General features: G+C 44.5%; 1 protein-coding gene across 7 annotated transcripts in view; it reads right to left on the bottom strand.

The window, feature by feature from the left end:
• Positions 1 to 13,017, bottom strand: part of TULP4 (TUB like protein 4) — a 280,793-nt gene that overhangs the window by 10,400 nt on the left and 257,376 nt on the right. For all 7 annotated transcript variants that reach the window (XM_017958185.3, XM_031667335.1, XM_017958184.3 and 4 more), the window contains 4 exons: positions 10,776 to 10,920; positions 6,358 to 6,502; positions 5,223 to 5,316; positions 2,571 to 2,714 (listed from right to left, as the gene is read on the bottom strand). In XM_017958185.3, coding sequence (XP_017813674.1) covers positions 2,571 to 2,714; positions 5,223 to 5,316; positions 6,358 to 6,502; positions 10,776 to 10,920 — 528 coding nt within the window. The remainder of the gene's footprint in view (positions 1 to 2,570; positions 2,715 to 5,222; positions 5,317 to 6,357; positions 6,503 to 10,775; positions 10,921 to 13,017) is intronic.

The following is a 13,017-nucleotide window of genomic DNA, read 5'->3' on the forward strand; positions in this document are numbered from 1 at the left end:
ACCAGTGCCTCAATGGCACCATCACAGATAATTAAATGTCTGAAGAAGCTTTTTACTGGTGATATTCATAAAACACCCATCCTTTTATGCAGGAAGAGGGCAATGGTACAGGAAAAACCTCCACTGAGGACTCGCAGTGCCTAGGCCTCTGAATTAGGTCTATTCATGATTATGGGATGGATAGTGTGGCAAGTGTCACGCAAGAGATGTGTATAAGAAATGTATGTAAATAGAACCATGTAAAACGTAGTAGAAAAAACAATGAAAAGAATCTTCTAGTGAATCTGAGTATCACATCATGATGGATCATTTCCTAATTTTTTTTTTTTTTAGAGAGTCTTGCTCTGTCGCCCAGACATGCAGTGGCATGATTTCGGCTCACTGCAACCTCCACCTCCTGGGTTCAAGTGATTCTCCTGCCTCAGCCTCCCCAGAAGTTGGGACTACAGACGTACACCACCACGCCCAGCTAATTTTTGTATTTTTAGTAGAGATGGGGTTTTGCCTTGTTGGCCAGGCTGGTCCCCAACTCCTGACCTCCGGTGATCCACCCACCTTGCCTCCCAAAGGGCTGGGACTACAGGTGTGAGCCATCATGCCTGACCTTTATCTGCTTTTTAGCATTTCAAATAGTATGTAAGGTAGAACCATGCTGAATTAAACCCTATAAATATATCCTATTTGTACACAGTGAGAGTTTAACAGAGCACGTGTTTGAACAGTGATCTAGAGACAGGTGCTCAGAGTTGCTGTCTGCACGGCCCTGTTTAAAGTGCACACTGAGCACTCTGCAACTGGCTCCTCTAGGCCCACTGTGCCACCCTGTGGCATTTCCCTTAGAGAAAACTGCCACTGATCCAGAAATCTGAGGCATGGTGTAAGTACTATGTGGCAGCTAGTCTATGATTAGGAAATGTGACACTGGCTGACTTTTCATCAAAAGAACTACAGAATCAAGCCAGCCAGTTTATCAGAAGCTAAGCTGGCCCTTCCTTGGGGGTCTCCTAGTGAGACATAACTCTCCCCTGGCCGCACAAATTTGGGTCTGTCTCAGGTTTCCTGTCATTCCTGTTCAGATGCCCTTCGAGAAGCTCTCCCGTCTGTATGAAACACTGATGGCAGGCATCTTCCCCTTTAAGGAAGAAGAGCCTCTTCGCTGAGTCACCATCATTAAATGTAATCCCTGAGACAATATGTTCCCTCCTCTCATTGGGAACCACAGACAATAAGGACAACAGCAGCAACAGCTGAACCTTGGAGAGGGCTGTATTCGTCGCATTTTGGGAGAACAGGGAAAGCGTTAAGGGGAAAGTTTAAAAGATACTTCTAATTCCAAGATTCTGAAGTAGAAGGGGATGCACTAGAAAGCTCAGGTATGGGAGGCTTCACCAAACTACAGGTATTTATGTGGTTGTAAGCTTGGCCTATTAGGACCACATAAGCCTAGGAGATTTGCTCACCCATGCAGGAGAGGTCACCATCAGAGAAGCAAGATGGCTATTGTTGGAAAGTGCAGTAGAAATCATTTTTTTCAGGTAAAAAGACTGGGCTGAGAGAAGGTAAACAATTCCCTCAAGTTCAGAGCCCGACTGAGGAGCAGGGCCCGAGCTGGAATGGGTGGCCCTCTATGTCCACTGTGAGAACCAGTCCCTCGGGTCACAGACATCCAGATACTGGAGAAGTCACGGTCCATGTCCAGGTTCCTCTAGCTCAGAAACTGGAGACTTCCAGAGCCCTGCTTAGTTGGAAGTAGAGGAGTCTGTGTATCTATAAAATCTCAGGTGGTCTTTTACTTAGAAAAGCAAGTTATTTTCAAGTACCCTCTAGCAACTGAAATAGTTACACACAACTAACTGGCCAGACTAACTGGAAGTCACTGTAATCCATTAATCAAAATAGGATCCTTTAAGAATCCCCCCGCCAGGAAACACGTTAACTTAAGATGCTATATATATTGATATTTACCATCTGAAAACTGGAATTTAAAAATCGTATACCAGATTTTATCTTGAACTCAGGCCAGGGTCCTGTGCACGGAGACATGCGGTTGCGGTGGAAGAGAGGTGGTTACAGGTAAAGGCTTTTGTGTCCTGGACACAGGGCAGATTTGAGAAACTAGACTCTGTGGGCACCACGGGAATGCTGGAGTGAGACAGTATCTCAGCAGGGATTGAAAGGATGAAGGCTGGCCTTGATCAATGAGACTGGGTCTCAGTTCTGATTTTATTTAGTTCCAATCAGTCCCACAAACTTACCTGAATCCAGACACATGACTAAGAGGATGGCTGTGAGGATAAAGCCAGATGGTAGAGCTGTGCTCCACAAACACAAGGCACCGCTGCCACTGTAACCATCTGTGCTCCAGCAGCCCCGCTCCTGCCAACACTGGTGCCAACCTGTGACGTTTTCCCCTGGGACACGCCATCATATCTACCAACCTTACTGAGGCAGGAATACCTTTTCTGAACCTAGGGAGCAGACTGAAACCTCAACAACTTGCCACTCTGTTCCCTTTGCACGATCCACTGACAGAGGGACCGTGACAAACAAGTTGATGTATGTGAACACACCTGGTAAATCATCTTCATCTTCACTGAAAACATTTGGGTTGAAGACAGGTAAATTAATATAGTCCATGGAAATTTTCCGAACTTCTGGGAGATAAATGGTCATTTGCCGCGGTTGGAGATGCAGGAGGCTGGTTTTATAGATTACTGGTGGGGAAAAAGAAGGGCACAGTTAACAGAGACACACCAGAGTAGAGCCAAAGTGTCAAGAGAGTCACGGGAAGAAGAGCACACTGCAGTTTCCCTGCCATCAGAAGACAGATCTGTGTAGGCAGGGTCCAGAGGCCGAGAGGAGCTCTTCATTTCTCCCTAGTACTCAGTACGACCATACTAGCCACGGTTCTGGATTCAGTAACAGCAGATTCCTGGTCTAGCTTGGCCTCCTTGCCAGTGGATTGTCTACAGAACTACACATTTCAAATGTCAAAAACATTTTAGACATAAATTATTTCTTTTGGAAAGAGCTAGGTATATATAAAAACATATTTTTCAAAAACCTCATTTGCAATCAGAAGGATGATTGAATGGAAATAGTTGTGACAACCAGAGTGCCAAACAAGGGAAGCTTGAGCAACCCAGGAACCGTGTGAAAGCAATGTTGAGATGGAGGTGGCATGGTTTCATGTAGGAATAAAACACAGCCTTCATTTCAGCTGGAGCCTTGGCTTTCAATTTTAATCTAATCATCAAGATAGAGATTTATAGGGAATTTCCACACAGTTTTTTTTAAAACCTCAAGATTTAATTTGATTAACAGGGACATTAGGAGAAGGCCCAGATTGCAACTAAAATATTTAGAGGAGACAAAATAAGTTTAAATATAATGAATCTAAATTTAAGTTTCACAGTAGTTAAAGTCAGGGCGAAACTGCCCTATGAACTTGCTTTTGTGTTCAGTAGTCTCTCCTGTGAGACAGGTAGCACAAAGCTTCTTTATTCTAGCTCCATGGCGGTAACCTTAACACTTAGCGGCTGACCTGCCGCATGCCTGCGGCACAGCAGGCCTCCTTTGTCCAAGCATCTTTGCAGGGCTGGCCCATGGACTGGTATGGGCTAAGGTAACTTCTCCCGCCCAACAGTAGGAAAGGCCCTATGCGTGTGTTTATCTCTCTTGCCCACAAAGGAAAGAGAATATGAATTTTGGTTTAAAAATTCTGTGTGGTTCCATATGACTTAAGAATGAATGCATTAAAGTGCTATTATTTGTTGTTCACATTGACAAAGCAATTTAAAAAAAATTCTAGGAGGGATTAGAAAAAGACCATCAGTTACCTCCACGAAAGAAAACTAGGTGGCTGATGGTGAGAATGACAAAGATTTTTAATGTAGACCCCTCTGAATCTTTTGAATTTTGTGGAATCTACTGTGTATTGTTAAAATGCCAAAAATTCAAAATAAAAAAATTTCATGGGCCAGATCATTCTAATTGAAGAAAACAAATTATCCAACCTGGGGAACAGCACTCACTTTTTAAGTTCACTAGAGGGCCATATACTGTCTTTGAAAAGATTATTTAATGGGGTACCACATATAACATATCTTCTAGTATCCAATAGTTAATTTCTGTTCTCTAGTATTAACAGAATCAAGTGGAAATTTCTTTCCGCTTGACAAAGTAGCTCTGTGGACCAAAATGGTATTTTTAAAAAGGTCAGGCTGGGCATGGTAGCTCACACCTGTAACCCCAGCACTTTGAGAGGCCAAGATGGGGGGATGGCTTGAAGCCAAGAGTTTAAGACCAGCCTGGACAAAACAGTGAAGTCCTATCTCTACCAAAAATTTTAAAAAATTAGCTGGGCATGGTGGCATGTGCTTTGTCTACCGCCCTAGCTAGTACAGGCGGAGGTGGGAGAATCACTTGAGCACAGGAGCTTGAGGCTGCAGCGAGCTGGGGTGGTGCCACTGCACTCGAGCATGGGTGACATAGCCAGGCCCTACCTCCCCGCACCCCCCAAAAAAAGGCCATCGTTTGTCTCAAAGGCTCTCACATGCTCTCTCATTGTATGATCTTTACTGGCTTATTTGTGGACCTATTCAACATCCGAGAATGAAAAGACCCATTAAGTAAATTCTCACTTCCATTCCCTTTTTCAATATTTACCAGAGGCAGATGGCTAAGTTCTCAGCTTACTAATGTGGGAATAATCACAATAGTCAAACAGTGGTTATTAAAAATCAACCTTATCTATCAATAGGACACAAACAAGTAACTGAACAACAGACATTTGTGGTCATCAGAGAGTTTCCAGCTTGTTGAAAATATTATGAGATTTACTTGCACTATGTACAGGGATGGTCCATTGTGATTCCCTAAGTTGGTTTTATGTTTACATTTTATTCCTCTTTTTCTTTGAGCTCAGATACTTCAAAATGAAAAACTCAAATGCACTGCTGTTTAAAAAATCTCTGAGATGCCTCATAGCAATAGGTCTTTCTAACATCTAATCTGTAGTAATAATCTATTTTAAAGGATCTGTGTATGAGTTGCTTCGTACAACTCATAGATAGATTCAGAATTTTTCAAAAACCATTTTTAGTAGGTTATGCATCTTCTATTTTACACTTTCATCTTCTATTTTAAACCACTAAAGGTGGAAACTGGACATTTTAGTTTGTTCCAACTGGGACAATGAGAGAACAGGACGTGATTTTTACCTGCACCGAGGTTGGTTGGCAGGAAAGCAGCCAAGCCCACAATCTTAAATTTGGTTCCCCAGATATTAGACGTGACCTGAGCAAGATAGTTGTGCTGTGGTGGGGGAAGAAAAGAAAAAAGAAGAATCACAATCTATTTCCATATTTTCAATTGGTCACTTAGTAAGAATGTTAATATTTATTACTTAACAAACCACGAGTGTACACTGCAAGAAACACCCATTCTCTACCTCATCTACCATTTCCAAGATCAGAAGCTAACAAGGGCAGTCAGGCAGGCAGCAGTGAGTGGGTGCGCATCGAGCTGGGGGAAAGGTGGGGGTGTGTCCCAGTATGTCCACAGGTGTGTGATTTAAAGAAGCCTAGAAAGGGATCTAACTCTGAATCCATTTTTATCCTGGATATTTCTCCTGAAAACATCGGTTGCATTGATACCAGGATGTCCTGAAACTACCCATCATCTGTTTTCTCATTCAATTAAATTTTTTAAAATTTAAGAAATTATTATGCCCAAGGTATGTATGCAACGGCAAAAATAAAGATGGACAAAATACAGCCCCTTAAGGAGCTTATAACCTGATGGAGGAGATAAAGCTTGTAATGATCTGTGTATAAAGAAGTCACTGAGCAATGTCATAAGGTAGTTCTACACCAGGTGTGTTGGCCCCTCCCAGCTAAGCCAGGGCAGGAGGCCTTCACAGCAGAGGTGGTGGTGGAGTTCCATCTGGAAGCATGGTGCAGTAACAAGGATGAGGAGGTGGTGTGGTGACAATCTAGGCAGGGCAAAGCCTGGGGCAGGTGAGAATCAGGTGTGGCTACAGCACCTGGAGGGTGAGGGGGCACTGAGGAGCCAGGAGGGAAAGGCAGGCAGGGCTGGATGGTGGGAGCTGTGATAGGAAGTGGGAGGTTCTCTCCCACAGTGACTGCAAGATCAGAACTCGCTGAGGGGCACAGGTGGAGAAGCCAGAGCTCCACCTGAGGGCAACTCCTGAGGTAGCAGGTGGCATGCAGGATGTGGAGCAGAGCTCAGGGGCCCATGGTGGCAGTGAGCAGGGCAGGCAGCGGGTAGGAAGGGGCCCTCTGGGCATAGCCCCCAGGAGGAGGGGAGCGAGGCAGGGCAGCTGCGGGCTCCTACCTGAGTGATGTCTTCAAAAGGAAACTCTCTCCGAGTCAGGCTGGGCGAGCCCACAGAGGGCTTGCGCAGGGGCAACCGCGGGGACCGGGAGAGCTCCTGAGCAGCCCGGGGCAGCTTGGGGGACTTGCGGGCTTCGATGCTGATCCTGGGGAGGCAAGGCCAGGAGGGGTCAGGCACCCGTGGTGGGAATAGTGAGCATGGCCCTGACTCTGGCACTCCTTTCTTTTTCTGGACAGCCAGCCTGTATGTTGGGTTCTCACCCTGCAGCCAGTGCCTGAATTTAACAAAGCTCTCCCCTTGCTTTTGCTTTATGAATATGAGGAAAGAATGACAACTTTACATTGAATAATATACATTTTAAAATATATTGAGAAACTGGGTGTGGTGGCACACACCTGTAGTCCCAGCTGCTTGGGAGGCTGAGGCAGGAGGATCGCTTGAGCCCAGGAATTCAAGGTTGCAATGAGCTACAATTACACAACTCCACTTGAGCCTGGGCGACAGAGCAAGACCCCTTCCCAAAATATACTGAGTATATACTGAAATGAGATCCAGCGATCCATTTGTAAGGAACTCAAATAATTAACTGTCTTTCACTCTCCGCTGCCTTGGAGCAAGCGTGGAAACTGCCTTCTGCCAGAGGCCTGCACAATCCGTCCTGGGAAAACGGCAGGTGGGACAAGTCATTTCTTACCCTAAGGCCAGTGATCTTTCTAATTTCTTCTGCAACAGTGTGAATTTCAACAAATTTATCTAGCATTTCACCATCTGCAATATTTAAATCAAATTAGTAAAGTTTTTTGGCTGCCTTTTGATCCCATGTTGTATCTCTACTCCTCAGTCCCTTTATTTATAACACGGAGACACACGTGTTTAATGACAGTCTACCCCAAAGACAGTGTGATTAAAACGAGTATGGTAAGGTTTAAAACAGTCTGTGAAAAAATGCATTGTCTCATATATACTGGTTTTGAGCTTGATGAGAAACTCTGGGCTCCTGAGGAATGGGGGGATGGCAGATTGAGCTCCCTAAAGCTATGATCTGGGACAATTAGCGTGGCTGCTGTGTGAAGGGTCCAAATGGGGAAAGGACAGCAGGAGGAGGCCCAGCCACAGCAAGATGGCAACCTGAAGAGGACATTTAAAGGCAAAGGATTTAGTTGCATGCATTAAATGTCCTCTCTGCTTACATAATGGGAAAAAAGCACTTTGGAAATATAGGAAAGTTCATAATGTTACATGCAATTTTAACAAGCTCTGGAACAAAGATGAAAAAAGACATCAATCAGACAGCTAGAGTAACTGGATATCTGCATATTTAAAAAATGAGCATTCACCTCTAATTCATACCAAACACAAAAATTAATCCATAAGCATGAAAGCTAAAACTAGAAAGCTGATAGAAGAGAACTGAAGAAGGGCTCCATGACCTTAGGTAACCAAAGACATCCTGAACAGGACACAGAAAGCACTAACCACAAAAGAAGAATGCCACGTGCTGGACTATATGGCCATACAGATATCTAACAAAGGATTCAAATCTAGAAGAAAGAAAGAACTCTTGGTTGGGTGCGGTGGCTCACACCTGTAATCCCAGCACTTAGGGAGGCCGAAGCAGGTGGATCACAAGGTCAGGAGTTTGAGATCATCCTGGCCAATATGGTGAAACCCCATGTCTACTAAAAAATACAAAAATTAGCTGGGTGTGGTGGCACGTGCCTGTAGTCCCAGCTACTCGGGAGGCTGAAGCAGGAGAGTCACTTGAACCCAGGAGATGGAGGTTGCAGTGAGCCGAGATCACGCCACTATACTCCAGCTGGGCGATAGAGCAAGACTCCATCTCAAAAAAAAAAGAATGAGATATTCAGATGCTCCTGTAGTGATTGCTCTAAAGGGAGGGGAGGGTACACAGGAGCTTGGGCCGGGCGCAGTGGCTCAAACCTGTAATCCCAGCACTTTGGGAGGCCGAGGCGGGTGGATCATGAGGTCCGGAGATTGAGACCATCCTGGCTAACATGGTGAAACTTCATCTCTACTAAAAATACAAAAAATTAGCCGGTTGTGGTGGCACAAGCCTGTAGTCCCAGCTGCTCAGGAGGCTGAGGCAGGAGAATCATTCGAACCAAGGAGGCAGAGGTTGCAGTGAGCTGAGATCGTGCCACTGCACGCCAGCCTGGGTGACAGAGCGAGACTCCTCAAAAAAAAAAAAAAAAAAAAAAAAAAAAAAAAAAAAAAAAACGAAAAGAAAGAACTCTTACAACTCAATAAAACAACCCAATAATAAACAGGGCAGAAGACGAACAGGCACTTCACAAAAGAAGAAGATAGCCAAGTGGCCAAGAAACATGTAAACTAAGCAGCATCCATCACTGGAGATATTAGAATTAAACTGAAATGAGATGCCACTACACCTACCAGAACAAGGTAGAATTATTTCTTTTTTTTTTCTTTTTTTTGAGACGGAGTCTCACTCTGTCGCCCAGGCTGGAGTGCAGTGGCTGGATCTCAGCTCACTGCAAGCTCCGCCTCCTGGGTTTACACCATTCTCCTGCCTCAGCCTCCCGAGCAGCTGGGACTACAGGCGCCCGCCACCTCGCCCGGTTAGTTTTAGTAGAGACGGGGTTTCACCTTGTTAGCCAGGATGGTCTTGATCTCCTGACCTCGTGATCCGCCCGTCTCGGCCTCCCAAACTGCTGGGATTACAGGCGTGAGCCACCGTGCCCGGCCAAATTATTTCTAAAAAATGACAACAGAGCTGCTGCTGAGGATGGAAGAAACTGGGACTCTCTTAGAAATTGCTGGTGGGGATTTATGTGGGTGCAGCCACCCTGGAATACTGCTCAGCAGTTTCTAAAAAACTTTAACATATATTTAACCCATGACCCTGCAACTCCTTTCCTAAGTTTATACCCAAGAGAAATGAGCGCACATGTCCATAAAAAGACTTGTATAAGAATGTTTGTCATGGATTTGTTCATAATAGCCTCAAACTGGAAACTACCAAATATCCATTGATTGGTAAACAGAATAAACTAATTGTAGTATACTCATTACAATGGAATACCATGGAGCAACAAAGAAAACAAACTACTGATACATGCAACAACATGATGACTCTCAAAATCACTACACTGAGCAAAAAAAAAAAAAAAAGGCCAGATACAAAGAGAACATATTGTTTGACTCGATTTATATGAAGTTCAAGAACAAGCAAAGCTGATGATGGAAGTCAGAACAGTGATTACTTCTAGGGAGTGGGTATCAAATGGAGGGAGCACAGGTGGACCTTCTGGGATGATGACATGTCCTTTATCTTGAACTTGGGGGAAGACACTGGGATAGCCCTTGTGCAACGGGCTAGGTGTTTACAATTTGGACAGATGTGTGTGTATCTGTATGTAACTTATACCTTAGCTTTTCATGGCATCAGAAAAAAAAAATCACAGAATTAAAACTAGAAATCTTAGTGAAGAAAAAGGTTCTACAGTGGATGCGATGTGTTGATGTTTCCCAATTACAGCATTACAGGCATCTATCTATCTATTTATCCATCTATCTATCTTATCTTATCTATCTCACATCAATCTATCTTATCTTATATCTAATCTATTTAGCTATCTTATATCTGTCTTATCTATATCTTATACCTATCTAATCTATTTATCTTATATCTATCTAATCTATCTTATCTATTTATATCTTATATCTATCTATCTATCTATCTATCTATCTATCTATCTATCTATCTATCTAATCTTTTGAGATGGAGTCTCGCTCTATTGCCAGGCTGAAGTGCAGTGACACAATCTTGGCTCTGCAACATCCGCTTCCCGGGTTCAAGTGATTCTTCCGCCTCAGCCTCCCGAGTAGGTGGGACTACAGGCGCCCGCACCATGCTTGGCTAATTTTTGTATTTTTAGTAGAGACGGGGTTTCCCCACGTTGACCAGGATGTTCTCCATCTCTTGACCTCATGATCCACCCGCCTCGACCTCCCAAAGTGTTGGGATTACAGGCGTGAGCCATTGTGCCCGGCTCTGGCATTACAGGCATCTTATCTGGCATTCTCTTCAACATGTTACATCCACTGGAGAACCTTTTTATTCCTTTTCTCAAACTATAAGAAAAAACATATAAGCCCGGGAACTATGGCCACCCCTCTGCCACCCACCATCATTGCTAACGCCTAGAGAAGTTCTGAGGGTGTAGCAAACTTCTGCGTGTCTTTGTCTATCCCAAAGGAAAAACAAAACAAAACAAATAGAAGTTGTAATTATTCCAGCTGGAATCTTCTGGAAGAAAAGGCAGGGAGGTGGCTCTTTGACTCTTCTGGTCAGTTTTAGTGGGATTCTGTTGCAGCCACAAACACACATATTCAGAGGCACAAGAAAGGACGATCACCCCGAAGACTGAGATTACCTTGGGAGTTTGGGTGATTTGCTAGCTCTGGAGATTTTGGGAGATTTCTTGGCAGCCCAGTCATCACTCAGTTCAATGTCACTGGAGTCTGAGCAGTTGCAGCTGTCGATCACAGTAGAAATCAAGCTGTTCGCATAGACTTCATCTGGTAAAACACCAACCAGCACATTTCAAGGGAAGTTATATCAATTAGCCCCTACCAATGATCATTACTATAAACTAAAAGACAGATGGACTCCACAGGCCATCATTTTAGACCTAGAGGTTGAAACAGAAAGCAGCTTAGCATTGTTTTTCTCTTTTAGATTTTCTAAGCAGAAGTAGGCAATTACTCCTACTGTTGTCAAAATGGGCATGGTATTTTAATGTTTCTAGGCATGTACAAAATACACACAGTTTGCCAAAAGCTGAAACCAAAATGGCTGTGCTGTTATGTCTCACAACACACAGGTGCCCACCTGGGTTCATGTGGACTTTTAGGCAGCCACAGAACCTGGGCTGAGGGGCTTGTGGACTCATTGATTCACTGAGAACCTGCTTCTGACCTGAGAAGGTCCTTGCTGATGCCAGGCCTGCTTGAATTAGAGTCCTGACAGAGTCAGGTCCGCTCCACTTAGGTCTGGAATGCCAGAAAGTCCCCTGGAATTGCCACAGGTCTCGCGGTGGGGGCCTGGCTCTCCCGCCTGGTAGAGCTGCTTGCCTGCGTGGAGCAAAGGCTAGGAGACCTGGTGGTGGGAACTCTCAGGATGGCTCTGGGTTCTTCTGTAGGTACTCCGCATGGGGCCTTCAGGCAGATGGTGAGATGATGTGCAGAGTGGGGTGATGGCAAAACTGTGGGGCAAACTTCCTCCTCGTTGGAATTCCTCTCCTTGGCTGCCCATCCCCACTGTGCTATCACATCCCCTCACCACCCAAATCCCCCCCATCCCCTCCACCACCCGAGGTCTGTCTTCAATGTGAGGACCCCATTCTTCCAGATTACTTTGTTTTGCTGATGAAAATCTCATTGCCTCAAGGCTCCAAGTGCCTTGCCAGGTAATAAAAAAGCTGAATCATTCAATCATAATGAAATAATTCATAATGAGTGATTTTACCATCCAAAAGGGCTGTTTATATTTTAAAGGATGAGTTTCTTAATCCAAACCAATCTAGAAGTTTCTGAGCATTTGAAGGTAGCATCTATGAACAGGGGCCTCTCTGGGGCAGAAAAGTTTGGCAAGCTCCTTGGAAAGGAGGCTGGCCCCAGGCTGTGTTGCCCACATCACCCCCTTCTTAAAGCACTCACTGAATCAGGAGGTGCCACGCCCGGACCCAGCAAAAGCCGTAGTGAAGCCGCAGTGGTGTTTGTGTTTAAGCAAATAAAAAGGCTTAATGCACGAACCCTGAGCAGTGTTTTATGATTTAATTTATGAATCACTGGATCAAAGGAATCTCTGTCATGACTCAAGCATGCACGCAAGCCTACAGAACAAGCCTGTGTGTGTGACTCGACTTGAGGAAACCCAGTAAGACACTGCCCACTCAGCTCCTGACTCACTCATCAATGCTAGGATCCCTCAAATACCATGTCCCAGACCACTTCCTCTATCCCTTCACTCATAACTACTATTTTTTACTATTTTCTTTTTTATAGAGATGGGGTCTCGCTATGTCACCCAGGCTTGTCTTAAACTCCTGGACTCAAGTGATCCTCCTGCCTCAGCCTCCCAAAGTGCTGGGAATAGAAGAGCTGAGCAACTGCATCCGGCCATAACTATTGCTTTATTGTCTGTCTCCCCAACTAGTGCGAACTCCATGAGGGAAGGAAAGTCATCTGTCCTGCCTCCTGCTTTAACCGCAGAGACTACCTGAGACTTCATAAATACTTTCTGAAAGAATAAATGATGATTTAAGGGGTGGCAAGAGACAAAGAAAATGGCTTTCTGAAAATATGCCCTGAGCCCTGCTTGTTCAGTGTCATAATTCCACACGTGCAGGCATTGCCACTCTGACGTCTATCATCAGCACAACTAAAAATTCAGTGCATGACATAAGCTCCACATTTGCGAAGGCTGAGGTGGTGGCTGGGTGTACCTCATACTACTAGAGATTGTGTCATCAGTTTATCATGGGTGTTCTGTAAAAACATCTAAGTTGTAGAAAAATGTAAGCTGGGATTGGTCTTTGAAAACCTAAGGCTTAACTACAATGTCTGGGGCTTTACATCTCAATTCTGTCAGTGTTCAAGAATCCGCTGATTTCT

This window comes from Papio anubis, chromosome 6 (genome assembly GCF_008728515.1).
Source record: "Papio anubis isolate 15944 chromosome 6, Panubis1.0, whole genome shotgun sequence".
Classification (NCBI taxonomy): domain Eukaryota; kingdom Metazoa; phylum Chordata; class Mammalia; order Primates; family Cercopithecidae; genus Papio; species Papio anubis.